Genomic DNA, 12,527 nt, shown 5'->3' with positions numbered 1-12,527 from the left:
AAATTGGTTTATCAATCTGAGTCACGATGAATTTTATATTAATTTCTGAACATGCGGGCTTTGCTTGTCAGGCTTGAACTTATGACTAATGGGCCCTAAGCTGTTAGCAGCCCACATTATAAATAAGTTATTGCAGTACAGAAATTACACAATAGAGGCTCACAATTTTCGAAAAACCCTAGTTTTCTCTCTAAAAGTGGCCGCCCCCTCCCCTCTGCTCGGGAAAAATCCAGCCTGTGAATTTTGAATTACATTCTGGTTTAACGGATCAAATTCGTTAATTCTCTTCGTAGAAACTTCTGATAGATTTTCTAGTGCAATCTATCAGAGGGATTAAATCTCTGTTCGTGGACCTGATTGAAGAACAGTTCTTCCATCAGTTCCAGGGATATACAACAAGAGCAGAGTAATCTGTTGGTGTCCATAATCTCGATACGAGATTGGAGGTAAAAATTTATAATTGTTATTTAATTTTTACACACACAATTTAATCGTAAAGTTTTGATACCCATTATGAAATCGTTCCATATAAAATTTTTAAACTTCCGCTGCACCGTGTATCAATTCTGATTGATCTGATCGCCGTTCTCCAACAATCATTTTGTGTATGAACATGAGAAACAGAATGTTCAACAATTATCCCAATTGACATGCAATAGTCAATAAAAGTTTGGGATGTGAATTCACCGTCATTATCAAGACGAATCCTCTTAATTGGATATTCTGGGAATTGTGCTCTTAATCGAATTATTTGAGCCAATAATCTAGCAAACGCTAAGTTGCGAGATGATAGTAAACATACATGTGACCATCAGAGTTGATGCATCAATCAAAACCATAAAATATCTAAATGGTCCATATGATGGGTGAATTGGTCCACAAATATCACCTTGTATTCTTTCCAAAAATGTAGGTGATTTAATACCAACTTTATTCGGTGAAGGCCTAATAATTAATTTGCCTTGAGAACATGCATCACATGAGAATTCTTTAAAATTTAGAACCTTCTTGTTCTTTAATTGATGCCCATGTGAATTCTCTATAACTTTTCGCATCATTGTAGAACCAGGATGTCCCAAACGGTTATGCCAAGTCCTAAACGTATTCATATCAATGACTTTCTGGTCAACTGTGGCATTGATCTCTACTACATTTATTTTTGTGTAGTATAAGCCAGAAGTAAATGTCGGTAATTTTTCAACAATGTATTTCTTTCCCGACATTTCTTTCGTAATAAAAAGATATTATTTTCCTTCTTGTCTTACAGTCTCAAGATGATATCCATTCCGTCGGATATCTTGAAAGCTCAATAAATTCCTTTGAGACTTAGGAGAGAATAATGCATTATCGATAACAAAATTTGTCCCTCCATGTAATATAATATTTGTTCTTTCGGAGCCTTCAATAATGCTTGTACTACCACAAATTTTGTTGACATTACTTTTTCTCATTTGCAAATATAAGAAATATTTATCCTTCTTAAATATAGAATGTGCTGTCGCACTATCAACAAGACATAAATCTCCATCATTGACTTCATGTCCAAAGTCCATATTCTATTCAAAATAATAAAATTAATAAGAATAAAAAATATTCATAATAAAGACAATATGAAATAAATAACTTTTATTCATAATAAAAACAATTAAACCAACTTAATATTGTCTCAAATAAAAATAACTCAAAAACATTACACTTAAATAAATCAAAACATATAACTAAACGATAGATAAAATATTTAATAATTCTGCACGCTGCCATCTCCAATCAAATGATCAATTCTCCTATCAGGGTCTTCAAAGAAATCAGAGACATCGAAAGGTGCTGAGAAAGATGGTACTTGGCTTAAATCTTCACCTCGATAAATAAAATTGGTCTCTGAATCCTTTGCCTTCTCTTTTGATGCTTGATAGAGATCAACAAGGTGTTTGGGCGTACGACAATTTTGATACCAATGCCCTTTTATTCCACATCTATAGCACTCATTTTTTGATTTCTTTGGCTTATTATTTTGATCACTTTCAACTTTCTTTCCTTGGTCATTACCCCATTTTTGGTAATTTGTATTCTTTTGATTGTTATGTCTATAGTCACGTGGCTCTTCATGCCCACGATTATATGAATGAAAGCGTCCTCGACGGCGCTCACGGCCACGGCCACGTCCACGTCTACGGCAACGGCCATGGCCACGTCCATGACCATGACCACGACCACAACCACGACCAAATTCGGTCTTATTTTGTTTCCTCTTTTCATCATGCATTGCCGCATTCACTTCAGAGAATGAGTTGGCTCCAGTGGGACGAATTTCATTATTTTTCATCAATAATTCATTATTTTGCTCTGCCACAAGCAAACATAAAATCAATTCAGAATACTTTTTGAAGCTTTTTTCTCTATACTGCTGTTGTAGGAGAACATTAGAGGCATGAAACGTGGAATATGTTTTTTCCAACAAATCATTATCAGTTATTTTCTCTCCACACCATTTAAATTGTGAACTGATGCGAAATAATGCAGAATTATATTCACTTACAGACTTAAAATCTTGTAAGCGCAAATGCATCTAGTCATAACGTGCTTTTGGGAGAATCACCGTCTTTTGATGGCTATATCTCTCTTTCAAATTATTCCATAGATCAAGCGGATCTTTTATCGACAATTACTCAATTTTCAAACCATCATGAAGATGGTGACGAAGGAATATCATAGTTTTTGCACGATTTTGCGGTGATTCATTATTTTCATCTTTGATGGTATCTCCAATACCCATAGCATCTAGATATATTTCAGCATCTAGTATCCAAGAGAGATAATTCTTGCCGGAGATATCAAGAGCGACAAATTCAAGCTTTGAGATATTCGACATGATGGAATCTATATTTCACAAAAATCATAAATTAGTAACATTAATTAAACCGAATTTTAAAATGTACATGACATACAATAAAAACATGATTCGAAACAAATAAGAGTTGGGAAGATTACGTCTAATATATGATACATGATAACCAATCGAACAAAACAAAAAAAAGTAAAACGAATAATAATTGTGCATGTCATCATGGTCGTGGAAGAATTGAAAAACAAACAACTAAAACATTCATCATCATATCACATATTAAATATTATTAATATAATAATGCTTTAATTTCATAATTTAAAATATACGGCAAAGTTATGAATGTCAACCGAAAAAGGAGACGAAACACTTGGCAAACAAATATTCAATGGTGTGAGTGACGGTGATGCATGATATGTGTCATACCATAGGTATTTAATCGCAAAAAGAAAAGTACGATGTGAATGAAGATCAAAATATTTAACAGTCGGTGATCATAGATAAAACGATCATGCAATCATGCTGATAATGTGTTGTAAAATAAAGGAAAAACTAACCAAATAATATGCAAAGAAAACAAGTAAATTCGATGTATTGAATGTGTTACATGAATGACCTATTTATGGGTACAAGAAACTGAAGATAAGATCAAATAAATTGATTTGATCACGATTCTATATCATCTCTTTGGGATTTGAATATAACTCCATGATAACTCAATCTTTGATTATCTTGACATCCATAATATTGTAACAGTTTGGATAAATTTAAAATGATTTTAAAAGCACTTAATTAAGCAAAAATATGTACTTTTTGAAAAGCTCATATTTATAAACTTTCAAAAAAAAAATTTAATAAAAAAACTCAACTTAAAAAAAGTTCTTTCAATCTATTTATTCAAACATAAAATTAAAAGTCAACTTAAAAAAATATTTTTTAAATAAAATATTTTTGTATCCAAACTGGCTCGAAAGATCTATTTAACTTAAGTTTGTGAATCTTAAATGACTAATTAATATTTGATCACTTAAATTGCTTAATATTAGGTTATTAGTTTCATACGAAAAAACCATAGGAAACTAATAACATTAAATATACAAGGACACATAAAAACGGTAAAAACATATAGGAGGCATGTAAAATATGGAAAAAAATAAAAATTAAAATTAAAATAAATAGGCAACCAATAGCAATAATTAGATAAAGATCAATGTTATTAAATCGAGGGATTGTGAAATACGACATCACGCACAAAGGAAATGCAAAATCAATATCATTTTTCCATGACGTGAAAACTCGCGATTGCTAATTTTTGGGACGCATTGTGTAAACCCGAGATAACACAATAGACTGCAAGTAAAATCAGTAGCCTTATTTTAACAGTGTGTCGCAAGAGGAACAGCTTCTTACAACACAACCAATTCATTAAATCTTTCAAATTTCTACTGAAATCATCTATATACATGTACATCACCGAATCCATGTCTTGATGATGCTTATATTCAAGAATTAGGGGCAACTGAATTATCAAATCTCAGCTCGTACTATCATCGTGCTTTACATGAACTCCAGCTGTTTTGATAACATAGAAAAGCCTTCTTTCTTCTGTTCCTATTCGAATGTCACAAGTTAGAATTGTTGCAACAAATGTTCTAAAAACAGTAAAAAGTTGGTATTTAGGATAAGAGCGGCCAATACAAGGTGGTGTTGGATTGACAGGAAATTTCGTTTTCAAATACAATGCGTTATATTTCTAGAACTATAAATTTCACATGTCAAATAGATTTAACGAATCCTGGATTCCTTGACAGGTAAGAACCTAGATTTGATTTACCCGATTTCTCTGTGTTCTTTCTACATGAAATCAACTAATTGAAGCTCACTGTATTTGTCACTTCTGCTCCTTATGGGCCTTGCATGACCATCTCTTATTTCCAGAACCTGTTGAATAAATGATACGTGAGATGGATTATTAGATTTTTCTCAATGAATGGACAAAAATTACTATATCTCCTCAGTGTAGCATATTAAGTGTCCAATGGCTAGAAAATTGTAGTGATGAAGCATTGCTCTACCTCTGGCCTTGAATCAAGAACTCCACTAGACATTCCCACGTCAATGCGCCACACACTTCCATTAAATTCACTGCACGACAAGCAAAACTCATTTAGATTGATCAAAACACCTGTCTCACATAATCGTAGAACAGGATACACTTGTTTTGATAAATATGCTATGATGAGGAGAAATCCAAGCAAGAGATTCATTAATTCACAGCTTATCTTTCCATTAGCAATGGACTGGACTCTCATCCAACGAGTACGAGGGGTCAATAGAAAAGGAACACAAAATGATTAATTAACAACGGATGCATATTGCTTTCATAAGTAAGAATTCAGAATAGAAATCTAAGTGTCATTAGTTTTTTTTAACATCTTTCATATTCAAATCTTATCAGCTTCTTGCACATTTCAGATGTGCGTACAAGGAAAGAAACAGTCACTAAGAAACAGTTAGTGACGAGATGTTTGTTATAGTTGCATTGAGTCCCAGTGGGAGTGAGCTCAAACACTACCACCTATGTTGCATGGATACGGGTACGGGTACGGGTATCGGATTGGATACGATACGGATACGGACACGGGGATACGGAAAATTTTGAAAATATAAGACACGATACCGCTAGGATACGGCTATTATTAAAAAATATATAAATATTAAATATATACATATATGTAAATTTAAGAAAAAGAAAAAATATACCCGAAAACATACCAAATAAATTTTAATTTATTTATTAAGTAGTCCTAAAAAATTTATTATTTTTCAATTTAACCCTTAACTTTTAATTATTTGCAATTCAGTCCAAAACGTACCCAAACCATACCCGAGCCGTACCCGATCGGTCAAACTTGAAAAAGGTCAACGACACGGGTTTTTCCGTATCCGACACGCGTATCCGTGTGTCGTACCCGTACCCGATACTCCAAAAAAATTTTTTTTTGAAGTACCCGTGGTACATAGACAACCACCAAGAGTCATCGCCAAATGCAGAAGAAAAATATTTTGTGGCAAAGTTTGAGCTCGCACATATCACCTAAAATGTTGCAATTTATATGATTTTATAGCTTTTGTTGAGAAATCAATTATTGGTTTTGGAGTTAAACAAAATTCCTGAAAGCAAAAACTAGACTGATCTGAGTTACTCAACTGGACCAAGTCAATTGAATAACTCTCAACTGGATGAGTTATCCAACTGGACATGGTAACTGAAAGATACAAGTCAACTGATCCACAAAGACAACTGATGTTCGATAAACTGAACCAAGATGACCAAACTGGATCAAGCTAGTCAACTGAGGTAAACGTCAACTGAATATTCATCAGTTAGAAAGTCAAATTAATCAGTCCCGAAAGATGATTAGTTCAAGAGTACGATCAGTCTGCAGCTATAAAACTTATGGATAAGTTTTTCCGTATAAACGGCTACTCAGAGATGTGCAGTACACTACGTTGGTACGGAAGTCAGAGAAAGGAAAATGAACAAAAAGACAACTGCAATGGCTACTTTATTTGGAAGCTTATCAAGTTTGAATTTACGATCGTTGCAAACCGATGCATATAAATAGGCTTGAAGATCAGTTGAGGAGCTCTCTGCCTCTTTGAACCATCAATCTTTCAGTCGCGCACAAAGCTTTCAAAGTTATCAAGTTAAACTGAACCAACTGATCAAAGTACAAGCTAAATAGAATCATATCTGATCAAGACTAGGATCACTTTGTGCTAAGTTTCGAGTTGTAACATTCTTTGTAATTGATCAGTCAAGGTGTTGTAAACACATTGTAAAGAATCAGTCGAGGACTGCATTTCAAGTTGAGATACTAGGAGTTTCGGTTAGGCAGTGTGGTAAATCTTAGACTGAATTGGGTTTGTACAAATTGTTATATAGATCAAAGCCTTATAGTGAAATCCTTCCTAAGTGGAAGAAAGGGTGATGTAGGAGCAGTTGAGTCTCCAAACATCCAAAAACAATCCTTGTGTCTTTACCATTCAATTTTCCTTTCAGTTAGCCATTTGATTTACGTGTTACCTCTTTCCGCACAACTTAACATATTTTGTTGGTCAACTGATATAGACAGTCGAGAGAGGAAGGTCAGCTGCCAACCACAACTGAACTAATTTTGTAAAGAATCAGAAAATTTCATAGTGTGTGTATTCAACCCCCTCTAAACACCGTAACTATACAACAACTTTTGAAGATTACATCAATGGGGAACAGAAAAGCTATACACCTAATTAATATTTGGAATTTCACCCTTACATATTATGTGGTTTGAATTTTTTGTTTAACAGTTTTTTCATCCATTTAAGAGAAGATTTAGCGCGAATCGCTTGGATGATTATAATTATTGCACCCCATGACTAAATAGCCATAGTTCCAAAATACATTGCAAGTTTATGTACCTATTAATTCCTGTAGCTTGCGGAGTGTGTCCTACCACCATTGCTTTGGCGCCTACTGCTTGAAGTGACTCCCGAAGAATTGATTGGATCTGAGGGGAAGTAAAACTTAGGTAGGGATCTGATGCTTACAATGGTTGAAAAAATAACTATATAGAACGTGCTTCAAATTAAAGTGGCGAACAAATAATATAGGTGACAGGCTACCTGATTAATCTGATATTCATCAAGATATGATGTGTCTCTTGAGTACAATCGACTCCACACTACGCTGTCATAGCCTCTGGTGGCAATGAATGGGAGTTGCGGATCGCCATCACTCGAGCAAAGACCTTTCATCCAGTATGACACTTCTCTATTCATCCGCTCAATGCCATATTCAACTACAGATCGGTAACAGTAAGTTTATTATTTCAGATCATATTTATTCCATGTTGTACATGTGTCAAAATTGCACGAACTATAAGAAACCATCAGGCATTAAACTAACCAGTTCTTCAAAAGCTCAACTTGATTGGAAGTACCAATCAATTCTTTAAAATTTTAATACACATCTACATTCAAAACAGAAAATGAGGAATATGTGCCTAAAATTTTTATCCAAGTTGTACCGGTATATGCTGCAGGGGATGGGGCAACAAATACACAAAAATAACCATATCATATCACCATAATACAATATGACTGGGATAGTGTTTGTAAGATTCAAACTTATGCTTTTCTGTTATGATGACATATTAAAGATGAATTTTCTGATAAGCTCTACTTCGTGGAAGATTGTCCAAATGATAGCTTTCTACTTTCAACCACCAACTTTGTATTTCTATCAAAAACCACCAATAGAAAGATAATAACATCTATATTTCTTGAATTGGACAAATTCACATCCATCCTCCTTTGAGTTTACCGATCGCATGATTTGCAGAGAAAGGTAACTTGAGGCATTAACTCTAGGCAGGTAGATGAAAATTCCACCGTATTAATTTTATATGACTAAGGTTCACATAGAAAAAGTCCCAAGGAAAAATACCATGATGAGGAAGAAGGCCACCATGACAAAAAACCCAATCGTCAACTTTGATGACAACTGCATGGCGTGCCAGTTCATATGCCAAAGGACCCCCGGGTCTCAGGAGAATTGATCTTGCAATGACTCCCTTTTGTCGCTGTCCTAATAGTTGGATGGCTAAATTAAAAAGGAACCAGATAGATGTAGTGACTCAAAACAGTATAGAAAGCTTTGTTTGTCATTGATAGACACAACAAGAAAAGCAGAACTATTTTCCAGTTCAAAAGTCCGGCATATCCCATGTAATTGCGCACAGTAATTTTGATATCAATAGTTGATTAATTAGTTAAATTAAACACCTTTTTTTTATCACACAGAAGATTATTTGATAAACTATAGCATTATGCTTGACAAAATTCTGGCTTAAGAGCTTCACATGTTTGAAAAACAGTCCTCGGTAAAACAATATTTGAACGTTCCAGTTATTGGCTAAATGAATTAGGAAGATGTGAAAAACAAGGGTAACAAGAACTGGCCGGCGTTGAAACTCATTGAAACAATTTATCATAATGAATTCAAATCCACCAAATATCGAATTCTTTACATTGGAGAAGTTCATCCACTCATAACTTTATAAACACAGAATGCAACCATAAATGATGACCGGATATAACTTTCAATTGTAACAGTTAACGCTGCCTCGAAGGTTGAACCCGCATACAAGTTAGGCAACATTTACATTTTGTTGCACAATCAAATTCAACTGAAATTCACGATGACATTCAAAACATGGATGATTCCATCAAGATCTGTCCATCTTATTTGCTAAACATGAACAAGTACAGAATTCCTGAGGGTCTCGCTTCTGTAGCTTTTATTCTATTGCCTCATCTTAAGCAGATATTTCTGTTATGAAAATATAAGTGTCTCACAAAGAATGTCATCTCAGTCTTTACACTGAAGTTTAAGCAAACAAAAAATATAGACTCATTACCAAAAATGAATTTAAGTAGTTGCTCAGTATACTTTCATGTAAAAGACACCTTCGAATAGGTTAGGGGAGGGCAGTATATGAACGTGGAAATTTCATCATAGAAATTACAGAAGCAAAATGAGTTCACTACAGTCAAAATTTTAAGAGCTCAATGGTTTCCACTTGTATTATAAAACAAAAGAACCATGTTTTCGCAATTTAATCAGATACTTGAAAATTTGTCTAACCCACAATCTAGAAATATAGCTGGACCTTCAGCAAAACTTTAACCTAAAATTCTAAAAACATGCTCTAAAGCAATCAGATTGTTTGGCATCGATCTAGTACACTTTATCCTAAAAGATTCATATTCGTAAAAACTAGAAAGTTATAGCTCAACATACCTTCACTAAATTCCATGGACCCCAACTCTTGGACATCATACGCTGTTCTTTCCATCTTTTAGATTCACCAACCCATCCAACAAATGCTTCTTCCCACTTATGATCGCAAATTTCCAAGTATTCAAGGAAGTCAGCACACTCATCAAAGCCCTCTGAATCGACATATCTAAAATCTCCTTCTACATTCATGGTTTCATGGTTTCCCTTAACCTACAAAAATGGTATGAAAGTGTACTGCAATTCACTTTATCTATAAAACATCTACAAAGCAGAAATCTAGCTTTTATTGATTAGAGCACTCGACAAAATGACAAGATATTATTATCAGATTAAAGCACAGAGAGGAGATGCCGCAAGGTTGAAGTTCAAAATCTCCAACTCCTTAGAACATTCAAATATTGATATCTAAGAGATGGTTGTTACACTTAATGAGACTAGATTTGAATGTGACACAAATGAGGACGACATAGAACCTGGAATACTGCACCTCCATTAGCTTTTGCCTGAATATCCAAAGACCTTAATAGGGATAAAATCGCGATTTCATCCCCACCTCTATCAAGTATATCACCAAGTTGAACCAATACCTGGTCATGAATACAAATGTCCAGATATAAAGTTCATTAAAGTTTCAGAAAAATGGTGATTTTGCCATATATATTGATTGCTATGTGAGAATGATAACTTTGATGCTTCTTGAAACGAATCAATAAATCTGCAAAATAGTGAAGTAATTAAATACCGTCTGTCCACCAACCCACAAATCTTGGCCATCGGAACTTAAGATACCAGCCATCTCAAGAGCGTATCTAGCCTTGTCAAGATCACCATGCAAATCCCCAACTAGCAATTAATACACAACAATAAGATAGTTGCACAACCCGCAGGTAACAAATGTTTCAAACATATTGTTTGATCTCTAAGCAAACCTTCAAATAAATCTTATACAGCATAGCACCAGATTTTTCTACATCCAATTTCATCCCATCTTAAAACTATCTCAACTTCAACAAATCTTATAACATTAAAGCAACATAATTCATTTACAAATCACCAGGGGCGGACCCAGGAATTTCTTTCAGGAGGGGCACAATTTATATGATATAAAATAAAATACATGTTATATCAACTAAAAATAAGCAAAACGGTTAAAACATATCATCAATTCAAATGTAACTTCCCATTGATCTTTGCCATATTTCAGATTTTGATAATAATTCCTCATACAATCATTTGATAACTTAATAAATATATATTTTTTCAATATATACCACCACAGTCATTTAATCATTGATATATCATCATGTTGCGAAGTTAATTTTTCACGATCTTCATAACTGTGAATGCTCTCTATTGTGGCAGTTGCTACCGGTAAATCAAAGTCAATGTTTAAAGCTTGTGAACCAATGAATATGCTAAGTTTCATCTACATTATAATTTATTATGCATGCAGTGTTAGAACATAAGAATTGAATGTAATTTATTTTATTAATAAACAATAAGAGTATACTAATTCCATATTAAAAAAATTGAGGGGCTAATGCCCACTCTGGACCCTTAATGGGTCCGCCACTGCAAATCACGCTACAACTATAAGTGGGCAAAAAGTTTCAACTTGAACCAAAAATAAATAAATAAAAAAATCTCAAGAACTATATCATATGCTACTGCACAGAAACTGCTCGAGCTGAAACGATTACCGGCTACAATCCGGCGGCCAGGAGCAGACACAAAAGTTGGCGGGTCCCCATTCACCACAATGGGCTTCAACCGATCGTTCCCTTCGACTATGTTCTTGCTGTACGGAGTCGAAGTAGTGGAAGTGCAACAGTATATGGCGGCTGAGATTTTTCGCTGCCTCGAATTCAAGATTGTCTGAAGCAGAGAAGAGTAGCAAAAGGAGAGAGAACCCATTGATTAAGAGGAAGAAATTCGACACAAATTTTGAGAAGAAAGAATCACGTAATGTATATATTGTATGTCTGAGGAGATGTTTCCCACCACGTATTTTGCATCGCTCTTTTTCCCTTCATCAATTAGTGCTATATTTGGCCTTATCCTCAACTTTAATATTTTAGCTTTTAATAATAATAATATGTAAATGTCTTCATAAATATAAAATATTACTAAAATTTCCTAATTGTTGAAAATATATTATTATTATTATTAGGCTCAGTTTGATACGGGTGATGAAATAAATAATATATAGATAAATAATGTAATGTAATAAAAAATAAATAAGAAATGACAATGAATATTTGATTTGATTTGATTGATAGATTATAGTTTATTTGATTTGATTGATTAAATTTTATATAAAAATGGTAAATTACCATATTATCCTTTTAATAAAAAAAATATATAAATAATATTATTTATAAGGGGTAATATAGTAATTTTAATTCAATGATTTGATTGATGTAAGATAAATAATTAATGATTAGATTGATGTAGAATTATAATTAAAAGATGGATAAATAATATGATGAAAAGAACGTGAAATTAGACAGGATAATTTTATACATAGATTATTAATAACGGTACCAAACGGAGCCTTATAGTTGAATGTTGAAAATTATAGTTGAATGTTGAATAATAAGTGTGTGATGATGTAAATGTATTTAAATTTTTGGAAATATCTCCAATTGAGATCTATAAATAGGTCTTCATTTGTGATAAAAAATACAATTGAATTGAGAGAGAAAAATTTGTGAAGTGTAGAGTTTGATATATTTTGAGTTTTGGAGTTTTTACTTTATACCATAAATTTTTACTTTTTCACAATACGTTATCAGCACGATCGCTCGAAGGTTCTCTATAATTTCCGACGCTCCAAAA

The 12,527-nt window shown here is 33.5% G+C and overlaps 2 protein-coding genes across 2 annotated transcripts; both read right to left on the bottom strand.

Moving 5' to 3' along the window:
• Positions 1–1,738: 1,738 nt before the first annotated feature.
• Positions 1,739–2,869, bottom strand: LOC140874186 (uncharacterized). Its single transcript, XM_073277466.1, has 2 exons — positions 2,667–2,869; positions 1,739–2,501 (listed from the first exon to the last, which is right to left on the bottom strand). Exons 1-2 carry the CDS (start codon positions 2,867–2,869, stop codon positions 1,739–1,741), a joined length of 966 nt encoding a protein of 321 aa, XP_073133567.1.
• Positions 2,870–4,534: 1,665 nt separating this feature from the next.
• LOC140886886 (shewanella-like protein phosphatase 1) lies at positions 4,535–11,703 on the bottom strand. Its single transcript, XM_073293796.1, has 9 exons — positions 11,390–11,703; positions 10,432–10,532; positions 10,163–10,276; positions 9,690–9,899; positions 8,334–8,469; positions 7,511–7,686; positions 7,307–7,395; positions 4,918–4,987; positions 4,535–4,783 (listed from the first exon to the last, which is right to left on the bottom strand). Exons 1-9 carry the CDS (start codon positions 11,601–11,603, stop codon positions 4,697–4,699), a joined length of 1,197 nt encoding a protein of 398 aa, XP_073149897.1. The 5' UTR covers positions 11,604–11,703; the 3' UTR covers positions 4,535–4,696.
• Positions 11,704–12,527: the final 824 nt, after the last annotated feature.

Source organism: Henckelia pumila, chromosome 1 (assembly GCF_033568475.1).
Source record: "Henckelia pumila isolate YLH828 chromosome 1, ASM3356847v2, whole genome shotgun sequence".
NCBI classification, from domain to species: domain Eukaryota; kingdom Viridiplantae; phylum Streptophyta; class Magnoliopsida; order Lamiales; family Gesneriaceae; genus Henckelia; species Henckelia pumila.
The sequence above is the reverse complement of the archived record's forward strand: the minus strand, read 5'-3'. Positions and strand labels throughout refer to the sequence as shown.

Excerpts from the sequence above, each read along its gene's own strand:
- LOC140874186 (XM_073277466.1), bottom strand. The coding sequence starts at position 2,869 with ATGTCGAATATCTCAAAGCTTGAATTTGTCGCTCTTGATATCTCCGGC. Across the intron at positions 2,502-2,666 it reads CATGATGGTTTGAAAATTGA|TTCACAATTTAAATGGTGTG; the intron begins GTAATTGTCGAT and ends ATTTCGCATCAG.
- LOC140886886 (XM_073293796.1), bottom strand. The coding sequence starts at position 11,603 with ATGGGTTCTCTCTCCTTTTGCTACTCTTCTCTGCTTCAGACAATCTTG. Across the intron at positions 9,900-10,162 it reads ATGGAGGTGCAGTATTCCAG|GTTAAGGGAAACCATGAAAC; the intron begins GTTCTATGTCGT and ends CCATTTTTGTAG. Across the intron at positions 4,988-7,306 it reads CAAGCTACAGGAATTAATAG|TGAATTTAATGGAAGTGTGT; the intron begins GTACATAAACTT and ends CTTGTCGTGCAG.